This window comes from Nematolebias whitei, chromosome 15 (assembly GCF_014905685.2).
Source record: "Nematolebias whitei isolate Nwh7 chromosome 15, NemWhi1, whole genome shotgun sequence".
Lineage (NCBI taxonomy): Eukaryota > Metazoa > Chordata > Actinopteri > Cyprinodontiformes > Rivulidae > Nematolebias > Nematolebias whitei.
In genome coordinates this window covers 38,660,705-38,672,382 of record NC_056512.1, presented here as the reverse complement: position 1 = coordinate 38,672,382, position 11,678 = coordinate 38,660,705, and the positions used below count along the sequence as shown (strand labels likewise).

Genomic DNA, 11,678 nt, shown 5'->3' with positions numbered 1-11,678 from the left:
ACACACACACACACACACACACACACACACACACACACACACACACATGCACTGAAGCTTATTATGGTGGATTTTCATGAGACTGCCACATTATGTCACTGCTCAAAGTGAAGCGGGTTCTTGATCTTTTGCTGCAGTCGGTTTGCAGACGCCGGGTGTCGTCTGCAGCCGGAGCGTCGCTCGGATTAAATCTCAGCAGAGACGCAAACCGGAGCAGAATTTATCGTCTGTGGTGGGTGATCCTGCGTGAACGGACGTGTGGGATGAAGTCAGGAGTGCAGGAGGATTTGTTTGGTTCCTGTGGAGGTTCAGAGAAGAACAGAGCTGGAGGAGGGACGCGGTCCAGAAGGAGCCCCACAGGCAACAAGATTATGAAGATTTGACATTTCTGCGGGGAGGAAAAGCCCTGCGGCCGCACGCTCCAAGCCAGGATTAGTCGCCTTTCCGTTCTGTCTCCTCTGGCCCGGCCTGGACCATGGGGCTGGAGCACCGGCGCCGGGCTTCCCTGGCTCTCGCCCTCAACTTCGTGGCTTTAGCCTTCGCCGTGTCGGCGGTGACCACCAGCTACTGGTGCGAGGGCACCAGGAAGGTGGCCAAGCCCTTCTGCACGGGGCCGCCCGTGAAGGAGAAGCAGATGTTCTGCATCCGCTTCAACAGCTCCAACCTGAACGACAGCCGGCAGGTGCAGTACATCTTCGAGACCGGGGAGGAGAAGTTCATCATGAGGAAGTTCCACACCGGGATCTTCTTCTCCTGCGAGCAGGCCGTCGACATGAACGGTGAGGTCGGGTGGAAGGAGCAGCAGACTCAGACGGTTCCTGTGTCCAGCTCATAAAATCTGATTCGTCCACGAGAATTTAAGCTCAAACAAAATTTTTGAATCCTTCATTTCAGGTGACAAACGTTTCCAGAAGCCTCACATGCTGAGGGACGTTCAGTAAATGTTAATACTCGTAAAGCAATCTAAACGCCACTGTGCACGTGAGCAGAGACAACAAATGCAGGAAACATGCACACGTGCAAAAAAAACAACAACAACACTAAAATAAGAGATTAGAGCTGGAAACACGACTCCAGGTAGGAACAATCGTGTAATCCTAACTTCTTTAATCTCTTCCAACATGAAGTCAAATAATTGGTTTGATTTGAATCATGTTGCAGGAAACAATTAAGTTAAATAATCTGCAGCTCGGCTGCAATGAGAGGAATAATTCAGGTATGTTTTATATATAAACATTTAATCTAAATGTTTATGAAGCACTCACTCCACGGTGATCCATCTTTCTTCTGTACATTTTTCAGCATCTTTTTTTTTCTTATCTTTCTCGTTCCACACTTTTCAATCTATTTTAACAAATCATAAATCAAAACATTCGGCTCTTTTGGGACAATCCTGCTATGACTTTTGGTATTGGTGCAACTTTAGCTTTTTGAAATATTTAGCCTTTTCTGCCATTTTTTCTCACAGAAAATGAATAGAGTTCATTTGACATCCTTTAGATCTGTTTACAACCTTTTACTGCTCCTTTCGTATTTTGTTCTGCTTCAGCTTCTTTCAGCTAATTTAAACATTTTTTTAGTTACTTTCAGCTTATTTCGGCTGTTTTGTGCTCCTTTCTGATTCTTTCTGCAAACTACAACATATTTGTGCTTCTTCTAACTTCTTTCTGCTAATTTCAGCTTGTTATGTTCCTTTCAGCTTAATTCTCTAAGTTTAAGCTTTTTTTTTTTTTTTTACTATTTCAGCTACTATTTAGCTGTTTTTAATGCTAGTTTAAACCTTTTCAGCTAATTCCACATTTCTTGCACTCATTTCAACGTTTTTCAGCCTAATTCAGCAACAAAACAAAAGTGCTCTCTCCACTTCTTTTGAGTAATTTAAGCTTCTTTCTGCTTTGTTTTAGCTACTTTTCAGCTGTTTATGCTAAATTCAGCTTTTACAGATAATTTCCACTTGTTTATGGTCATTTCTGTGTCTTTCAGCCTGATAGGACAAACGTGCTCTTTCTGCTTTCTTCTGCTAATTTAAGCTTGTTCTACCTTTTCAGTTAGCTTTTAGGCTAATTTCAGCTGTTTTCAGATAAATTCATTTTTCATGGTAATTTCAGCCACTTTCAGCCTCATTAACCTCTTTCTGCTAATTTCAGCTTGTTATGCTCCTTTCAGTTTTTTCAGCAAGTTTCAGCTTGTTCTGCTATTTCAGCTATCATTTAGCTGTTTTATGCAAATTTTAGCTTTTTCAGCTAATTCCATTTTATTTTAGCTCATTTCTGCTCTTTACACTTCTTTCTCATAATTTAAGCTTCTTTCTGCATTTTCAGCTACTTTTTAGATGCTTATTGCTAATTTTATCTTTATTTAGATGATTTCCTCATTTTTGTGCTCATTTTTGCTTATTTAAACCTAATTCAGAAAATATGTGTTCTTTCTGCTTTCTTCTGCTAATTTACACTTGTTCTTTCATTTCAGCTACATTTCAGTATGTTTTTAGCTAATCTCAGCTGTTTTGCATCAAGTTCTTCTGCAATAATGGAATTGATCTGTATAAATGAAGGTTGAATAAATGAACGAATAAGCATTCGCAGGAAATGACATTTCTCTAGTTTTAAATAACATTTTATTTTCTGTAATATTTTAGTTTTGTTGCATCTGATTATTTTCAGACATTAAAAGTTTCCTCAACTTGAAGCATGAACCAGAGTTTGCACAGAAAGCAACACATCAAATTTGTTCCTTCTAGGAATGCTAATTATAACATTTTTAAGTTTTTATTTTATTAATATTCTCCAAACAGAATATTCAGTATATTATTCATGTATTGTGATTATTCATATTCAGTTTTTTACTTCTTTTAAAATTATTATTTAATGAAGAAAAGTGACTGATGAATGTTTTCCTGTTTTTGGTTTCTTTTGTTTTTTGGACTCAACTTCAGAAAAACTTTCGGCTGTTTTAACCGTTCATATGAAAACATTTGGCTCGTTCGGGGTGTTACAGCTGTGACTTTTGGTTTGTGTAACTTTTGTCAATTAATTATTTTAGTTTTCATACTTTTCTAAGAATGCACAGAGAGCACTTTAAATTTCTCTTTGCAACTGCTTCATCTCCTTTTAGCTACTATTTTTCTTCTTTGAGCTTTTGCCTACATTTCTGTTTATTTGATGATTTAGCCACTTTTAGTTTTTACCTACTGCTTTTGGCTACTGTTGAGCTATTTTGGGGTAATATTTTGTTCATTTAAGCATGTATCTGATATTTTGCTCATTTTTACTTTTAGCTACAGTCGTGGTAGCTTTTAGCTGTTTTTGCTTCTTCTGTTTTGCAACAGATTTCCATAAAATTAGAAATTTTAAAACATTTTCCAAACAACTTTTATCAAACAAAATGTTTCCTGATGTGACGCATCATGAAAATATGTAAATAGTAAAAAAACAAAAAAAACTTTTGATGTTTTTAACAATTTAACTTAAAATAAAAAAGAATAATTGTCAAAATACCAACTTTTAAAAATGGCGTTGATGCTTGTTGTTCTTCCTGGAAAGATTTTCAAAATAAATCTTGTATTTTCCGCAGGTTTCGACTGTCGCAGCTTCGCAGAGATCGCTCCTGAGCATCAGAGAGGTCGGTTGAAATCCTAACCCTGAACTAGTGCCTTGCAGGAGAGTTCACACCCTTTGACCTTCTCATCATCTCGTCACTAACTTCATGTTTTCACTGCACTTCCATGGGAAACACAGCGTGGAGAAGGAAAATAATTCCTGATCGTCAGATTTTTATATAAAACGGGCGAAATCGTTTATATTCAGCTCGTTTGCTCTGATCGGAAGTAAAACCCGGAAGGCCTCCAGACGTCACTGCATGCTGTAAAAACTCAGCACACACGGGTTTTATTCCTGTTTCTCTTTATTCTGGCTCCGTGTGATTTTTGGACTCTACCGCGATCCATATATGTCCCTCTATTTCGGCTGTTTGTGGATGAAAACCTTCGGCTCGTTTGGGCGATGGGTGCTATAGATTTTGATCTTTTAAATATTTACCTTTTTTAACTTTGCATTTTAAAACATGAGATCTCTTGCAACCATTCAAAGTTTTAAACTCTTTGTCGCCAGTGGACTGACTCCAGCTGTGTCCTCTTTTGTCCTGTTTTGTCCCCATTGTGTCCATTTTGTCCCTTTGCCTCCTTTTGTCTCTTCAAGCATCCTTACCGTCTTTTTCTGTGTCCATCCTTCAGGTCCTTTCTTCTTTTCTGTCTCTTCTTTACAAGGACTTTAAATCTTCAGTTATTTTAAAATCACTTTTAACTTCTTTAGTAATTTTCAACAAATCTCTGACTGTTTGTAAAACATCATAAACTCAAATTAGAGCACAGCTGTTTTTAATTTAAGCTAGCGTTCGGCTACTTTCATCTAATATTTTTGGCACTTTTTGTTAAGCGCTCACCTCCTTTTATCGTTAGGCTAGGGTTTTGCTACTTTAAGTGCTTTCAGATAATGTTTGGCTCCTTTTAGCTACTCTTGTGCCACTTTTAGCTTCTATTTAGCTCATTTTCACATCTTTTCTGCTCGTTTCCTTTAACATCTGTTAGTTTCAGCTTCTTTAACAAATTTCCATGAATTCATTCAGCGTTCACGCAGCATTTTCACTGAAAATTCATTTTTACTGTTTTGTTGAGTCCACTGGTGTTTGTGACAGAAAATTAGTGATCAAACAGCATCATGAAGATCAAGGAACACCAGACAGGGCAGGGGTCCAAGTTGTTAAGAAGTTTAGAGCTAAATTAGGTTATAAAATGTATCCCTAGACTTTGAACATCTCAAGGAGCTCTGTTCAGTCCATCATCTGAAAATAGAACGTGTAAACCTACCAAGACATGACCGTCCACATAAACCACCAGGCTGATCCAGGAGAGCATCAACCAAGAAGCAGCCAAGAAGCTCATGGTGACATGAAGAGCTGCAGGGATCCACAGATGAGGTGAGACAATCTGTCCACGAGACAATTATTAATCCACAAATCTGTCCTTCATGGAAGAGTGGCAGGAAGAGTGTGGAAGAAAACAGAAGAGGATGAGTTTGAAGTTTGCCTCCAGGCAAGAAGGAACACATCAGACATGTGGAGGAAGGTGCTCTGCACAGATCAGAGTCAGAATAAGCTTCATTATCTTTGCACTGAAGTACAGTGAGATTATGTTCGTACAGTCGTCCAAAAGATGGGCGGAGCGCACGTTTCTGCTGCTCCTAAGAGCGCAGCCCCTTATTCTTTAGATGGAAAAAGGGGAAAGACCATGAGGAAAGGATAGTGGTATTACAAAAAAAAGATCTCTTCACACCTTGTCCTTGTCAGAACACGATTCAAGACTCTACCAGCAAGCACATTTATAGGCACGTTGCATTTGATGCCAAGACAGTGAGATTTGCCCATGAAGCACTTCCAGATAGCACCGTAGTCCTGATAAGATGTCGTTGTCAGCTGGTACAGTTCTGATAAGTGTTCACAGAAGTACTTTGGGGAGGGGGGGGGGGGGGTTGTATGGAGTAGATCCTTCTTAGTTTACACATATCCCAGGAGAAATTTGATAAGTTAGCCTGCTCCAAGGCCGAGCAGGGGAGTCAAACCAAACCAACACTGAAAATCAGCCTGAAAACACCAACCCCCACAGTGAGACACGGTGGCGGCGGCATCATGGTGTGGCGGTGCTTTGCTTCAGATGATACAGAGACGCTTGTTAGGTGACGTGAAGAAGGACAAAGATAAATACAGGTCAGTCTGGGAAGAAGACCCGTCAGAGGCTGAAAATGACTTCAGAGGTTCACCTTCCAGCAGGACAATGACCTGAAACATCCAACCAGATCTACAAAGGAACAGGTCAGCTCTAAGTCCAGACCTAAATCCAAATGAGAGATGAGCAGAACTTGAAGGTTGGTGTTCACACACGCTCTCCATCCAATCTGAGCTGGTGGAGACTGAGACCTGCAGACAGACAGGCAGATCTGTGAAGTCCTGACCCCTGCATCATTTTCAGTTCACGATCGTGCGCTACCTCGTGTTGCTCTGAAACATAACCTGAGGTAACTACGCTGCGAGGGTTGGTGGTTGTAACAAAACAGGGAAGCTTAAAGGTGTGTGAATACATTTTAAGGTTCTGTATGTCAGTGGGTGGGACTGTGCATCAATCACAGGGTGAATGAAGACCGTAGCGCTGATCTCCCCACACACACACACATACTCGGTGTTTCCTGTGTTTCCAGGTGTGCTGTGGCTGTGTGTGGTTGCTGAGAGCCTGTACCTCAGTCTGCTTTTCATCGGCGGGGCTCTGATGATCCTGGAGCAGTGCCCTTGCTTTAGCATCATGAACAAGCTGAAACTCAGTGCCTTCGCCGCCATGTGCACCGCCCTCTCAGGTAACAGCCAAACGTCCGAACGCACCGTTTCACCAAAGTTTCACCAAAGTTTTTAACCAAACTTTCACCAAAGTTTTTAACCAAAGTGACCTAAAACAAGGAGCACAACAAAAGACTAATGAGGAGAGTTCGGTGTCAAACCTGTGATCTTCTGGCTGAAGGACGATCCCTGAATGAATTGCTCATTCTAAGTATCGGTTGATGTGAACAAGCTGCCTTTGGTCGCACTGTCTCACGCGACTGCCCACAAGAGGAGCAATCAGTAAGTAAGAGAAGGAGGTGGGCAAGAGGTCACAGGGGCTGACATGAAGCTGAGAGTGGAGCATCAGAGCAGCTAACTCTACTGTCTCCACCCGCTGCAGCAGAGGATTTGTTGGTTTGTGGAGTAATCCGATTGGAATCGGGGCAGTGGTTTTGGGCCATGCCAAGACCTGCCCAGAGGACCTCCCTTCCAGCGCCTGACTCCCATCCCCCCATCCCCTTGTTGTTTTGTGTTAATCCTGAGGAAAAAACAGCTGTGGGCTAAATGTTGGCTGAGGATGGCCAGAATCAGCCAGGTTTATTTTCCTCACCTTGCTGATGCTTCTGTATCACATCTATCTCATGGCTTAGTTTACCCGTTTGTAAATTAATCAGTCTTTAAAACAGATTTAATCCTCGGGGTTTTCAATAATATTCAGGCTTCACATGGTTTATACAATCAGGGCTCTTTAGACATATACGTAGATACTGTATACAGGTGCTGGTCATAAAATTAGAATATCATGAAAAAGTTTATTTAGTTCAGTAATTCCATTCAAAAAGTGAAAGTTGTAAATTATATTCATTCATTACACACAGACTGATTTATTTCAAAGGTCTATTTATTTTTAATGTTGATGATTATAACTGACAACTAATGAAAATCCCAAATTCATTATCTCAGAAAATTAGCATATTGTGAAAAGGTTCAATATTGAAGACGCCTGGTGCTACACTCTAATCGGCTAATTAACACAAAACACCTGCAAAGGCCTTTAAATGGTCTTTCAGTCTAGTTCTGTAGGCTACACAACCATGGGGAAGACTGCTGACTTGACAGTTGTCCAAAAGACGACCACTGACACCTTGCACAAGGAGGGCAAGAGACAAAAGGTCATTGCTAAAGAGGCTGGCTGTTCACAGAGCTCTGTGTCCAAGCACATAGAGAGGTGAAGGGAAGGAAACGATGCGGTAGAAAAAAGTATACAAGCAATAGGGATAACTGCACCCAGGAGAGGATTGTGAAACAAAACCCATTCCAAAATGTGGGGGAGATTCATAAAGAGTGGACTGCAGCTGAAGTCAGTGCTTCAAGAACACTGGTTTCAGCTGTCGCATTCCTTGTGCCAAGCCACTCTTGAACAAGAGACGGTGTTAGAAGCGTTGCACCTGGGACTGCTGCTGAGTGGTCCAGTTGTGTTCTCTGATGAAAGTAAACTTTGCATTTCCTTTGGAAATCAAGGTCCCAGAGTCTGGAGGAAGAGAGGAGAGGCACAGAATACACGTTGCTTGAGTTCCGCACACATCACGGTGCGGAGCCGGTTGTTTTGATATAACATCTGTGGAGGGACACGTTGCTGTATGCTCCACATTAACGTTGATAGAAGAGTAAAACCCTTTTCCAGGTGGATAATAGTAGGTGGCTGCCTTTAGTCCGTTTCCAATAAACGGATGCTTGATGTTTCTGCTCCATGTTCCCAAACAGTTCCATATGTACTTGTTCTTTCATTTGGCTTTTGCCATACAGATTAGGAATACGACCTTTACTCAGTTTTTGATGAAAAACTGCCCAAACATCATTTTAGCAGACTACAACGTTCCCATATAATGATGAAACTGTCTCTCTGCATTTAACCCATCCACCCCCAGATGGAGCAGTGGGCAGCTATTGAAGGTGCCCGGGGAGCAATTAGGGATAGGGTGTCCTGCTCAGAGACACCACGAGATGTGCAATGACTGGGGATCGAACCTGGGACTTTTGAGTCCCGGGTCGGCTGCCCTGCCTCTACCCCATCTCAGCCCCCACTGCAATGGGAAGTGTCTGCTTTAAATCAGTCCCTTCACAAAGTCTTCAGGATGGACATTTGATGGTCAAACAGTGGTGGTGGGCTGGTTTAAGGTGTTGGTGTTTGCCTGGTCTTCTGAGACCCTGTCTTCTTTATGACATGGAGACATGTTGAAGGGAGTAAAGACCATGTAAGACCTCAGCTGAAACTTGGACAGAGTTTGTTTCTTTCCAACAAGTCGATTATTTCGTACATCAGCTTTGGACAGAGGTTCATGTATCTGAACAAAACTCCGCCAGAAACTTTCTTGTGATGAACAAAATCAATATTATCCAAAAAACTGGGATGTAAAGGAACCCGAGTCTCATTATCGTTGGTATTACACCAGTTTCACTGTGTAAGTGGAAAGAACTCAAAAGGAGGAACTGCTTTGCTCTGTTTCTCAGGCCTTTGTGGGATGGTGGCCCACATGATGTTCACCACCATATTCCATCTGGCGGTTTCTATGGGACCAGAGGACTGGAGGCCCAAGACCTGGGACTACAGCTGGTCTTATGCGTAAGCAACGCTCTGTAAAACATTGGTCAACTCAACAAGTTGTGTGAACCATTTTACCCAAGAGAGACATAAATGTCTGATCTTTAGTTCAACTTGTTTGGGCGGTCAAGTCGTATCCGTGGGAAGATTTGTAGGAAGAGACTTTGTAGTTCCTTTGTTTTTAATCCTAACGTTATAATCAAACGTGTAGAATTTAAATTTCTCTTTTTTCAGCTTGGCGTGGTGCTCCTTCGGCACCTGCATGGGCTCCGCGGTGACAACGCTGAACAGGTACACGAAGACAATCATAGAGTTCAAATACAAGCGGCACAACATCGAGAAGAACCTGCTGATCAAACAGAAAATGATGGAGCTGGGGCTCCCCGAGCAGATGTGGGACGTGTATTTGACTACAGAGCCAGCTGACGCAGAAGTGCCATCAGAACAACTTGTGAACGGCCACAAGCCCTCCACAGGAACGCCATGCGAGTTCCAGGAAGTGGATGGCGTTCCTGAACAACAAGGGGAGGCTTATTGTTGAAGCAGACTTCTAGATGTAACCAAACCAGGAGAGAATCGTTTTGCTACTTGTCTGGATCTGGGAAGTCGGGCCGAGAGTCTCCTCCTGCAGAAAGTACCAAACATGTTTTTAATCATGCTTCAGAGAAAAGAGCTGCAGAATCTGCCTTCTTTAACTCAAGGAGCCTGAAACTGCAGCTGACTGATGGAGTGGACGAGCAGCTAAAAGTGATGAACACGGAAAAGAGGGTCCCTGAGAAAACTGAACAGATCTGGACCCAAACGAAGACTTTTCTGAAACCAGATCACTGAAAACTTTTACTAAATTATATTATTTTTAAAATAAATATGTCTGTGTATATATATTTGTACCTGCAAATGTTTTCCTATATTTATGGTAATTCAATTTAGGCAGCTCAGCTTTTTTTTTGCATTCATGGTAATTCATTGAATGAGGTGGAGCTTTTATACAAATTACAGTAAAATGTTTCAGGTGGCATAGATTTCCCCATTTTTACAGTTGTTGTTTTTTATGAGGCGAAAGTTTTACAGTATTTCTTTTAACGCAGTGCAGCTTTTCTACAAATTGTAGGAGGCAGCTTAGCCTCAACTTAAAGCAATTTATTTTTCCAACATTTCTTCTTCTTCTTTTGGCTGCTCCCTTCTTCAGGGGTCGCCACAGCGAACTAACTGGCATGAAGACTTGGTGATAGTTTTTACGTTGATGTCCTTCCTGTGGAGCAGAGAGCTGCTATCTAGGTTGCACGGAGAGCAGATGGTAGGGGTTAAGGGCCTTGCTCAAGGGCCCAGAGTGGGGCAAATGAGGGTGGGGACAGGCGTGGGTGCTTCACCTTTCTCACCCACATTTTGTTGTCAGTCCAGGTAGGTTAACTGGCAACCACAGGCTTGCCTTCTCCAACCTCTGCACCACCGCTCCCCCATTCTATCATTTAAGGTACTTTATTTTAAGTGGTGCAGGTTTTCTAGTATTTACAGTAATTCCCCGTCCTGGCCTGCAGTGGCTCTGCAAAGAGAATAAGGTAAGTGAAGAAAACGAACATTGTTGTCACTGAAGTAGAAATAAATTCTCGTGTTGATTGAAGACAGTTGCACTATCATGGATGTGTCACCAAACAACCAAACTCTCATTTAACGTAACTAAAAGAGACACAAACTAAACTTCTTACATCTTGTGTGGTTCGGCTGCTGGCGTCTGCTTCGTGTGGTTCAGATTAAAAATTATGACTGGAATACAAAATTCTATTCAATTCGGTTTATTTACAGGTGCTGGTCATAAAATTAGAATATCATGAAAAAGTTGATTTATTTCAGTAATTCCATTCAAAAAGTGAAACTTGAATATTGCATATATTATATTCATTACACACAGACTGATATATTTCAAATGTTTATTTCTTTTAATGATGATTATAACTGACAAATAATGAAAACCACAAATTCAGTATCTCAGAAAATTAGAATATTGTGAAAAGGTTCACTATTGAAGGCACCTGGTGCTACACTCTAATCAGCTAATTAACTCAAAACACCTTCAAAGGCCTTTAAATGGTCTCTCAGTCTAGTTCTGTAGCTACACAATCATGGGGAAGACTGCTGACTTGACAGTTGTCCAAAAGACGACCACTGACACCTTGCACGAGGAGGGTAAGACACAAAGGTCATTGCTAAAGAGGCTGGCTGTTCACAGAGCTCTGTGTCCAAGCACATTAAAAGAGAGGCGAAGGAAAGGAAACGATGTGGTAGAAAAAAGTGTACAAGCAATAGAGATAACCACACCCTGTACAGGATGGTGAATCAAAACCCATTCCAAAACGTGCGGGAGATTCACAAAGTGTGGACTGCAGCTGAAATCAGTGCTTCAAGAACCACCATGTACAGACGTATGCAAGACATGGGTTTCAGCTGTCGCATTCCTTGTGTCAAGCCACTCTTGAACAAGAGATGCGTCAGAAGCGTCTCACCTGGGACTGCTGCTGAGTGGTCCAAAGTTATGTTCTCTGATGAAAGTAAATTTTGCACTTCCTTTGGAAATCAAGGTCCCAGAGGCTGGAGAAAGAGAGGAGAGGCACAGAATCCACATTGCTTGGGGTCCAATGTCAAGTTTCCACATTCAGTGATGGTTTGGGGTGCCATGTCATCTGCTGGTGTCGGTCCACTGTGTTTTCTGAGGGCC

General features: G+C 41.8%; 1 protein-coding gene across 1 annotated transcript; it reads left to right on the top strand.

The window, feature by feature from the left end:
• The first annotated feature begins 475 nt into the window (after window positions 1-475).
• LOC119421288 (germ cell-specific gene 1-like protein) lies at window positions 476-9,506 on the top strand. The gene is made up of 5 exons (XM_037688661.1): window positions 476-779; window positions 3,574-3,621; window positions 6,249-6,401; window positions 8,875-8,986; window positions 9,200-9,506. The coding sequence occupies exons 1-5, from the start codon at window positions 476-478 to the stop codon at window positions 9,504-9,506; spliced, it is 924 nt and encodes a 307-aa protein (XP_037544589.1).
• Window positions 9,507-11,678: the final 2,172 nt, after the last annotated feature.

Coding starts and splice junctions, on each gene's coding strand:
- LOC119421288 (XM_037688661.1), top strand. CDS start 476: ATGGGGCTGGAGCACCGGCGCCGGGCTTCCCTGGCTCTCGCCCTCAAC. Junction 6,402..8,874: donor CATGTGCACCGCCCTCTCAG/GTAACAGCCAAA, acceptor TCTGTTTCTCAG/GCCTTTGTGGGATGGTGGCC. Junction 8,987..9,199: donor GACTACAGCTGGTCTTATGC/GTAAGCAACGCT, acceptor CTCTTTTTTCAG/CTTGGCGTGGTGCTCCTTCG.